This window comes from Atta colombica, unplaced genomic scaffold, assembly GCF_001594045.1.
Source record: "Atta colombica isolate Treedump-2 unplaced genomic scaffold, Acol1.0 scaffold166, whole genome shotgun sequence".
Classification (NCBI taxonomy): domain Eukaryota; kingdom Metazoa; phylum Arthropoda; class Insecta; order Hymenoptera; family Formicidae; genus Atta; species Atta colombica.
In genome coordinates, this window is record NW_017259257.1 from 156,679 (window position 1) to 168,177 (window position 11,499).

General features: G+C 35.8%; 1 protein-coding gene across 1 annotated transcript; it reads right to left on the reverse strand.

The window, feature by feature from the left end:
* Window positions 1-1,681: 1,681 nt before the first annotated feature.
* On the reverse strand, window positions 1,682-3,949 carry LOC108686218 (aminomethyltransferase, mitochondrial). The gene is made up of 5 exons (XM_018191381.1): window positions 3,641-3,949; window positions 3,026-3,366; window positions 2,637-2,956; window positions 2,327-2,409; window positions 1,682-2,147 (listed from the first exon to the last, which is right to left on the reverse strand). Exons 1-5 carry the CDS (start codon window positions 3,930-3,932, stop codon window positions 1,810-1,812), a joined length of 1,374 nt encoding a protein of 457 aa, XP_018046870.1. The 5' UTR covers window positions 3,933-3,949; the 3' UTR covers window positions 1,682-1,809.
* Window positions 3,950-11,499: the final 7,550 nt, after the last annotated feature.

Here is an 11,499-nt window from a genome sequence, read left to right on the forward strand (position 1 = left end):
TAATTATATATAATTATATATATTTTTATATAATTATATATGAAATATTTTTTTTCTCTAATTTGATTATAATCTCTAATTCCCGTTGTAGTGTGATGGCTTTTTGGGTGCTTTTTATTTGATGACACAAATCGATATACATATTGTTTTATCTTTGATATGTTTTGTTTCACATAATATAATGCGCATGATATATTTATTTTATCCTTATTATTCACCGAGTATTAAAAGATAAAATTATACATTGTGCGCATCATGAGTGAAAATTATGAAACGCATCCGTAATTAAGGAAAAGTTCTAGTAATATCTATATCTGAACACATATAAATTGTTATTATTAATTTCTGAAATGCTTTTTTTATTACAACATTGTAATTTAATTGTATTCGAAGATTACAATTAAATTATATTTAATAATTAAGAAAGCATTTGAAATTTAATAATAAATTATGTGAAAAAAATACATTCTGGAAAAAAGCTGATAGTGTTAACAAGAATATTAGAATCGTAAAAAGTAGTAGAATTCGTTATAAATTATGATTCATTAAGTTGTGTGCCATTTTACAAAGTTCCTTGAATTCGATTTGATTTCATGATCTCTGCAATACCAACTATCGTTAAGACTCGATTTTTCATTATCAGCATTATTTAGTTAACAACTTATGGTTTAGATTGAATTTTACTCTGTTTGATGGTAATGTAAAAATTTTGTTTTTCTCTATGATTAGATTAATACTTACTATAAATCAATAGTCTTGTTTTTGATATAATAAGTTTTAATAATAAATTTTATATATAAAAATTTATTATAACAATTTTATAAAACATTTATAATAAAATTGCAATACATTAAAAAAATATTTATTGAAAAGTGCTTTCATATACAATTATAATAATTCTATAACATTATTACTAAATACATTTATTTTATATAAAAATCTTACATATGATGTATATAAAAATAGATATTACAATTATAAAAATGCATATGTCTATATAAATAGTAATCAATCTTGTAATCTTTCTCTCTTATAATATTTCTATTACATTATATGATTTAATATTATATTTAACGATTTTTCGAGAATCCCAATTATATGATAATAAAAGGATTCTTTATATCATTAAATAATAAATACAATATAGAGTAAGTAAGAGTCTAACATATAAATTTATGTAACAACAAGAAATTACAAATTTGAAGTTCTTATATATTAATCGATTATTGTAGCTAGAGATTCATATTTCGAATGTGATTGTATCTCTGATATTTGATGCTTCTCAAATAAATACTTTCTTACTTCATTATAACAGTTAATATAGTCGTTATCAAAGCATTTACATTTGAATTAATTATCGCCTATTTCTCTGCAATGATGTAATTTTGCACAGAAATCGAATCGATTCGGGGATCGAACTCAGGATCTCTTGTATAACAGATAATGCGCTATTTGCTACATCACGCTCGCGCTCAATAATCGATTAATATATAAAAATTTCAAATTTTTAATTTCTTGATTGTTATATATATAAATTTATATACAACAAGAAGTTAAACTGTTACTTGCCTTACATTGTATTTATTACCAATTATACGATATTAATTTAGTTTAATTAGCTAATGTAAGTGGAATTTTTAGAAATTATCTATTTAATTTAAAATATTATTTGTGACTCGTCGCAATTTATTCTTGTCAGCAAACGAATCAATTGTTCATATACTTATATAATATAAACGATTCGTCACTGTCAATTAATTATTTCGCAATATTGCCTAAAATCAGTCAATTTTAGTTGTGAAATCAGTATCACTTTGCAGTGTAATACTTCGTTTTCACAAAGGGCATTCTTGTTACGGTACCCTTATACGTTTTCCCTCGAACTTCGACCAATATTCCGCCACCATATTGCGCTAAATCCGGTGGCATATATCCCATAGCGATCGGCCGACCCAAGGTCGGACTTGGTCCACCGGAAGTGACGCTGCCCACTCGCTCACCTTCCGGCGTTAATATGGGCGCGCCTTCCCTGGCAGGTGGTCCTTGACCCAATAAGAGCCCAACACGTTTCTTCGTCGTGCCTGTCTTGATCTGCGAAAGTATTCGCTGTGCGCCTGGAAAGTTCGCCTCTACCCTTCGTCGTTTCGCTATGAGAAAGAAAGAAGATCGATATTTTGTAAAACTGCGATAATTCGCGTTTCGCGTGATAAAGTTAGAGAAGATTAAATAGGAGCAATGGAACTTCGTCGCTATTTAAAAGTGTTTAAAAGCGTTTAAAAGAGTAATTATCTTCAGATTCATGATTTTTATGAGACCATAGTATTACCGACTAGCCATGTAAGGGCAGCTTCAATTGGTGTGGTATCCTCGTTGATATCGTGACCGTACAGACAAAGTCCAGCCTCCAATCTGCGAAAATAATTAGAAAAAAATATTAACAATTATAATTTATTATTATTTTTTATTATATTTTATTATAAACACATTAATAGTTCCATTTTATTACAGTTATTATACTTTGATATTACTTGTTACTTACATAAATCTTTTTAAATCATTTACACATATTGACATTATTGATTGCACACTCAAAGAGTATTGTTTTAAGACATAAGATCCGTTTTCTACTAATTTACCTTAGGCTATCTCTGGCGCCTAAACCGGCCAGCTTCACGTCAGGAATCTCTAAAATCCTTTCGACTAGATTAATCGCGTCATTCGCAGGTACCGAGATTTCAAATCCGTCCTCTCCGGTGTATCCACATCGCGAGATTCTAATGCGACTGCCTGATACTTCAGTTTTGACACTATTCATAAATTTTAGGCTTCGAAGATCGATCTTTACCAATGATTGGAGGACCATTTCCGCTGTAGGACCTTGAAGAGCTATGAGCCCTTGCTCCAGGGGATCCAAAAAATCAATATACACGTCTTTACCAACCTTTTTGAAATCATCCTGAAAGCAGAAGAGCTTATTTTCATTATATATTGCCTGCCAAAATAGGGAGCGTGTAAAAATTTTTACTTGACGCTCCAAAAGAAGTCGACTATCTTCCTCCCGTCTTCCTGCGTTAGATATGACAAAGTATTTGTCTTCATCGTCTTTGGTGATAATGAGATCGTCTAAAATTCCACCCTTATCGTTGGTGAAGACTGTCAAAGTCGCGGCACCTCTGCTTAAATTTTTGAGGTCACACGTGGTTAGCGATTCCAAATATTCTCCGGCGTCTTTGCCAGAAACGCACGTCTGCAGCATGTGACCAACATCAAAGAGCGATGCTAACGATCTGGTGTGCAGATGAGACACTGCGATCGCCTCTCGATACTGTACCGACAGTAACCATCCGGCAAAATTGACGATTTTGCCTAAACATTTAGAATAATTTATTTATAAATTCGCATGAAATGAGATAAATTTCTCACTTGTTACATATTTTCTGCGTTACACTTCTTAAAAATTGCAGTAAATATCATAAAAAGTACTAAATATCATAAAAATTAAGAAACGCATTTCGGAAAACTGAAAAGTTATCTTATGATATTTATTTATTCGCAAGCATTTCTGCGATATAATTTGACATAGATTGATAGTACATTTAATTTAATATTGATAACTGAATCAGAGAGATTTGCAACTTGCCTTGCTTTTCCACATGAAGATCATAAAGACAGGTCTTGCGAGCTTCTTTGATAACCGACGTTGATGACAGCCGACGATTTTCCCGGCGTGTCGTTTCGACAGCTGCATGAGGTATCGTGGAATCGATCAAACAATTCGAACGCGACGTCGAACTACCACTAACAATAAGTCTCTCCTTGACCCTCGATAACGTAGCAACGCTGCAAATGTCACGTATGCCTCCCAAAGCATTTAGACATTTCTCGAGATTGTCGCAGACGATGAATTTGTCGCGAACGACGAAACGAAGCATGATGCTCCTTTCTTAATGCTTTGTCATTCACTAACTTGAATAACACCGCGTAATTCAATGGTAAGCTGCTCTGTTAAGACTGTGATGACCCCGCGTGATATTTACTATCAGACTCGGATGTAGCTTCGAAGCTTAAACATTCAAGCGTTTGAACGTTTTTAATAAGAAGATAATCTTATCACCATGTTATATATCATGTCTTTCTAAAAAATTTAATTACTCAAGTCGTTTATAGTAGTATCATTAATTTATTAGAAAAAGTTTTAAAATCGATGTTAGATATTATTTTCTACTACTTATATGAACTCTTGTGATATAAATTAATCTTTTTTTTTTATTTTGTAAAATTTTGGACGTTATAAAATAATAAAATGAAAGAAAGCAATGAGAAAAGTTTATTATGTAATGTGTTTTCTGGAAAAACATTATGCAAAATTGATGAAGTAAGCCGTGTCTGCAAGTGTTTAACTACTCGATATCGTTATACGTTATAAATTACCACATTTCTGTTTACTCTTCTTGTTATCAGTTGGCAGTTAATTTTATTTCTATACGTAAAACGGGTCAACATGATACAAACTACAATCATGTAACTACAATCATAAATAAAACTATTAATGATTATGGGAAATTATTGTAGGTAATCACGAGACTTGGAATGCTTATTAAATTTTTATTGTACCACGTAATAATAATAATAATAATAATATTAATAATAATAATAATCATGATCATCATCGCAATAATAAATTGTGATAATAATGACAATAAGAAATGGTAGTAATAATAGTAATAATCATTTATCGTCGTAATAATAATAGTTCCGTAATAATAATAATAATCATGATCATCATCGCAATAATAAATTGTGATAATAATGACAATAAGAAATGGTAGTAATAATAGTAATAATCATTTATCGTCGTAATAATAATAGTTCCGTAATAATAATAATAATAATAATAATAATAATAATAATGATACTTCATCATCGTCGGTAATAATCCAATGACAAATGTCAATATTTATATAGCGTGTCGAACGGAGAAACGATCTTAAAAAACGAAGATAGTATCAATGTTCGTTCGTACATTTTGTTTTTTTAGCTTCCGCCGTTTTTTATCTTCTCGCTCGCTCTCTTTAGGATCTCTTCTACCTCTCGCTCTCGCATCTTCCACACGCGCATTCTCACTCGACTTCGCTTCCTCTTTTATTTAATCTTTTTTTTTTTCGCTTTTAATCTCCCCTTTTCTCTCACACACACGCACACTTTCTCCCTCTGTCTCGCGTCTTACACAATTGATGCAAAATGTCCCTACACAGTCCGACGAATGTGTGTGTGTGTACGTTTTCCCGGTTATTCTCTTTAAATCAATCCTCACGATCGCATTTTGCTCGACGCTTTCCTCATTTTTTTTCCACCATTCCTCCTCGAAATTCGCTAGATTTCTTTTTTTTCTTTTTAAATCCTTGCACGTGTTGACACATTCACTCACACTGGTAAATCGGTTTGGTAGGAGGGACCGGGGGAAGGACGGGTTGGTTGTGTGAGGAGGGGAAAGGGGGGGATGTTCGGTGGTGGTGGAGTAAGGATGAGGGTGAAAAAACGGGATATATCCGCGGGATTTGTACCGCACATGAGGATATGCTGTAATCAGGCAGATGATTACAGGGGAGGGGCTTGGGAAATTGCAATACTGATGAGAAGAACAGATACGTTGCGGTGAAAAAAAATAAGGCGTTAACGACGTCTCGGATCCGTCGATCGATGACAATTTTGTTTTTTTTTTTTCTCTCTTTTGATCGCTCTGTGATATTTAACCGAACGGATTATTCGTGAGAAACTCATTCTCGATCGAGGGATGCAGACGTCGCGATACCATGAGCGTCGGAAAATCTAACAACGATCTACGATCGCGAGGGAAGAAACTGAAACTGTGATAGTGCGATCTGTGCGCTACAGAGAAAGTATAATAACTATATGTTGCCTCGTGTTTCTACGCGATTTTTGTTTCCGCTGTTCCAACTGAATTTCTATTGTTTTTTTTTTTTTCTTATTAAACCTGTAATTTTTGCTTGTTTCGATCTGTAACTATTGCTGTCCGAGCTACTTTTGCCTCCTGTCTCCTCTCCTCCTCACCGTTCGAGTTCCTCTAGCGCGTCGATCTGCCGGCAAAAAATTTTCCCAAATCTGGGCCCGTCCAGCATTGGGATCGGACCCGAGGCACTCGTTCTGGTTGTCCGAAAGTCGCTCGATCGCGTATCATTCCGGCAGGATCGTCGCGCTGAAGAACACGTTCGCACGTCTCGTACGCGTTGCGTGTGTTGGTTCATGTATGTACGTACATACGAACATACATACATACATACATACATATATGTATATTTTTATATATAGATATATATTCGGCTATTTGTTTTCTTTTGGTCCTGGTACAAAGGAAACGAGAATCACTCTCTTTGTCTCTCTCTCTTTTTTTTTTTTATATCTTTCGGAAGAAAAATTTCGCGATTTCGAAAAATGGAAAAAAGTCACCCGTTTCGTGCAAATTTTGAAAGATCTCGAAAATTCACGTTCTCAAAAAACTTTTTGCTTTTGCGTTTCATTCGGCCGTGACTTGATTTTTCTATTGATTTTTTTACTGGAGGGGAGGGGGACTCTGTTTTGTTGCCTGTCGACATGCAATGTGCAATCACCATCGAGAAATCTCTCTCTCTCTCTCTCTCTCTCTCTCTCTCTCTCACACATACGTACACGTTCTTTCTCTCTTTCTTTCATACTGTTTTGCGCGCTTTTTCTCACTTACACTCCCTATATGTATACCTCGAGTTCGATAATTTCGTCTAAAATTCCATTTTCGCCTTAACTATACACAATAATCATAATATATAATAATCATAATAATCACGATTCGAATACATCATCGATCATTTTTCCGAATATAGATACAATAATTTCTTATTTTTCATCATCTTTCTATCGCTTTACTCTCTCGCGCGCTCTCTTTCACACTCTCTCCCTCTCTTTCTCTCTCTTGCAATTACATCTTGCAATAATAATCGTTTAGATCGTCGTATATCTATACATATACATATACATATACATATATATATATAATTTATAAAATGAAAATAGGTACAATTTTGGACGCTTTTCTTCGTCGAAAAAACGCTCCGAAAATTTTATTTTCGCTTAATAATGCCCATCGGTTGCGATTCTAGTCCACTTGGTAGTAAAATTTTGTTTATTCTCTTATCTCTCACATGCATTTATATCCCATTTTCGCTTACTTAATTTCTTTCTCTCCCTCTATGTATATGTCATTCATTCTCTCATTCTCTCGATTTGTTTTTCTTACCAGCAAACACACTGATCGATGCATTTTTTTTTCCATTCACTCAACTTATCTCCCAACGTTTCAGTCGCAGGCAAACTCTTGCTCTCTCATTCACAAAATTGCAGCGATAGTCGCCCTCGCGATATATATCTGCCTTTCCGCCGCTAATTTCTAAAAAAGACCTTAAATTTAGGCTGGCCGATCGCGTGCTTCCGGAATCGACGAGCTTCCGTTTGCGCTTACGAAGGAACGAATTTCACAATCGGGAGCATTTTTCACATGATTACCGCGTATTTACAATTTAACTGCGGATCAAATTCCTTCATTCGTCTCCCGTCGTAACGATCCGAGCCGTTAATTATGAATATCGTAGTCGCGTGAAAGGTCGTCCAGCCGGAAGTCGTGAGGCACGAAGAATTTATTCTCGCTTATAAACTTCTTTTCCTTTCGCTTATCATCGATCTACACGCCCGCGAATCGGCTTCGCGATCTTCGTCGAAATGATCTCCGTAATTCGAGTCTCTTTATTAGACGTAGTTCCTCAAATATCTTGCCCTATATAAATGTGATTTCTTTTATAGCCGTAAAAGACTTTGTATCTCACAGATAAAATTTCATTTCATGTATTATAATTTTTTCAAAGAATTTGGAATTTTGTGAGAAAATTTTTGCGCGAAGATCACTTTCACCAAGCGCCAAGCCGACCCGCTCCGCAGACATTAACATCTAACAATCTTAATTCTCGATTGTAAGCCTAAAGGATGTTTCAAGGATCGGATCTTTTCCCATCCTCGATCTCGCGTTTATTACAACTTTTTCTTGCGATTCATCGATCGTGCAGTGTTCAATGGCGTCTATGCGCGAGCGCGCATCGCGGTGCGCATAGACGCGTGCGTTTTTATTGGATTTATTACTTACAATCTAATTACACATCGAAAGTAATGTCGCAGTAATGCTCCAACGTGGAGTCCATTGTATTTTGATATGTTCGAGAGAATCGCGATGTCTCGTCGAGGCCTTTTCTCGCGCTGTGTCATGCATCGAACGCGTTAAAATTTGAGAAAATTTCCTTTGAAAAAATATTTGTTTAGTCGAAATGGTTATTTCTGTCGAAAGTATTGTTTTTCGATTGCTAGAGAAGACCTCGACGAAGCGTCGTATACTTTTTTCTAACAAATTTTGCGCCGTAAAATCAAGCACATCTTTCGAGCGTCCTAAATATGGAGCGTGATAATATGATTGATCGACAAGAATTGAGCATGTTTCTCGGCTAAAGAGAGTAATAACGAAGGGCGAACTGGACTGGGGAATAAATCGGATTGGTATCTCACATTTCGTACGGGCATAAGAATAACTGCTTTTCGAACTACCAAAAGAGTTGGTGCTCGAGATTCTTTTCTCACAATCCTGTTCACCCATCGTCGCTATGCCTGGAAAGATAATTGACGGTCGACTGATCGACCAAAAAGATTGATTCCAGTAGCTATCGATACACGCTAGTTTTGAATTCTCATCGAACACTGCCCACATACGCGAGACGGAATCAAGTCGTCGCGTACGTGGTAGGGAAAAGACTAGATATTTTTTTTCCGAATTTCGAATTTTCCTTCCACGCGTGCCCGGAGCTCCTTCCATCACACAGAAGCACCCTTTCGTTTCATCGACGTATTATCATTATCATCATCATCATCAACAATAACAAAAAGAACGTTCCTAGAGATACGCATCCGTTTGTAATGCGTTTTCGTGCAAAAAGGCTCTCGCGATTTCACAATTTGGATCTCGCTCTTCCACCGTTAGTCGCAATCATCGACCATTCTCGTCATCTCGTAGATATTAATCTTCACATCGTAATCATCAATGAGACATCCTACACAATGCGGAACTTGCTCGTAACCGAAAGAGATTGGTATGAATATAATTGTATGACATGCTTCCTCCTTACTCTCTATCTCTTTCTCCTTCTCACTACATAGTATTTGTGCTTTAAGATAACTTTTTTTTTATTTCCGTACTTCTTTTTCGCGCGTCGATTATTTCCGAAATTCGAAATTGTATGTACGTAGCTCGCGACATTGGTGCTTTGAGGATCCCATAGCTTCTCTAATTGCAACCAGAACGCGATCAGAACAATCAGCAGAAGAAACTGTTCTTCTTACTTTGACATTCTTTGTTGCGTTCTGGTTCCTTTAGCTCGTCATCGCACCTTTCGGACATTAATCCTCCATCGAAACATCTCAAATCGCGCACACCGCTCTCCGTCTCGATCGATTAACTCCGTGTTTGTTCTCGCTGCACATTAATTTAGCAATTTTCGAACGATCAAGATATAACAATTACGATTAGTTTCTCAACAATATATCATTTTATATCATCGCATGAAATGTATGATGGAATGAATGAAAACTGTGTGCAAATAGGTGAAAAATCTTTTTTTTTTGTACCATGTAACACTTTCGAGAGATCCTAATTTCGAATTAATTCTAAATCTAAATTTTATTAATTAGTGAAAGGAGATGATTAATGAGATTAATGTGACAGCGCGCTAACTAAACGAAGCGCGTTCGAGACAGAGAGGGCAATCGAAATAGTTATTTCGCCGATCGACAATAAAGGACGCATCAAGTCGATAGCGATAACTAATAATAGTGGTAATAGTATAACTAATAGCATTAACTGATAATAACTAATAGCGTTAACTAATAACGAATATTGCCGGATGTACGAACGCCGGTTGTTTATTATCGAGATCAATATAACATTAATTTCGCTTTGAATCACATATATATTTTTGTATACTTAGAAATATTCCGAAGTATCGAATTTGTTTGAGTGTATCTAAAATTCCGATACATCGAGCGATAAGAGGGAAGATTTTCTAAGAGCATCAACCATGCTTGCGAGTTAAGCGTTCGTACACCCGGTATTCCATCGACAAGGTATAATAGTAGGTAACGATAAAATTTAATAAATGCACGTGTCCTAAACTCCATGTGACAATCGTCAGCGTATTTTAAAGATTCGACATGTTATCCTGCCTCTCTCTCAGGCAAAAGAAGCCGTCGTCGATCGCGCACGCGCGAGGAACGAGCATATACGAAAGATGAATTACAAAATAAAACAAAAGGATGTGAAGAAGGGAACTAATCACGGTCGAATTGACACAAAGAGAACTAGACATGTATCACATCGATTTACCTAATGTACCATACGCGAACGAGGACAGAACAGTTTACAACACGGATTCTAATACATACAATGTTGATAATATAATAATAATAATATTGTTATAATAATAACATATAATATATAACATAATATAATAATAATAATAATAATAATAATAGTAGCGACGTACTAATATTTCCTAGCGACAGCGGTAGCAGTGTAATAATAGGAGTGATGGTGGTGTTGGCACTATATGCTATTATGTAATAGTTGTGGCAGGCTAAATCTGCATGAATGTATGCGTCTAAGGCATGAGAGGAAAAAAAGGAAGATCGTAACAAAAATAAGAATGGGTTGACTTAAATTTAACATGACCTAGGTCTCGGCGGACTGTGAATTTTTTTACAAATCAAGGATATATTTTATACTCAATCTATATGAATAGTAACTAAAGAACCGTAGTTTTGTATACCATTGTGTGTGCGTGTGTGCGTGTGTGCGTGTATGTGTATGTGTGTGTGTGTGTGTGTGTGTGTGTGCGTGCGCGCGCGTGTGTGTGTGTGTGTGTGTGTGTGCGCGCGCGTGTGCGTGCACGTGTACAAGTTGGCCTACTTTACTTCAGGATGAGTGCAGCTCGAGTGTGGGGCCGCGTTAAATAACGTAACGGCTATGCTTAACAAAGTAATTAATTAATAATAGGCAGTAACTAATTATAAAAATCTCTAGCTTGCTTCATCGTTTTTTAAACCAATTCTGACTAGCAAACGTAACTCGACGAGCTCGCTCGCCGAACACCGCGTTTCCCGCCACGCTCGTTTTTTCCTCTCTTTCCCTCCATCCCTCCCCCCCACTCCCCCTTCATTCTTCCCAAACCTTTCTCTAACCGATTATTGTTTCTCATTAAATAGGAACTCTCTCATAGCGAGACCGAAAGTAATCGTCACATAGAGTCTAAAAGCGTGGTCTTTAACAGTATTTTCGCGGTTCGGCGAACGAAAACGTTGCGAAGAGACGATTGAGGAGTACGTATAATGGGACATGGAAGAAATAAAATTCAATCT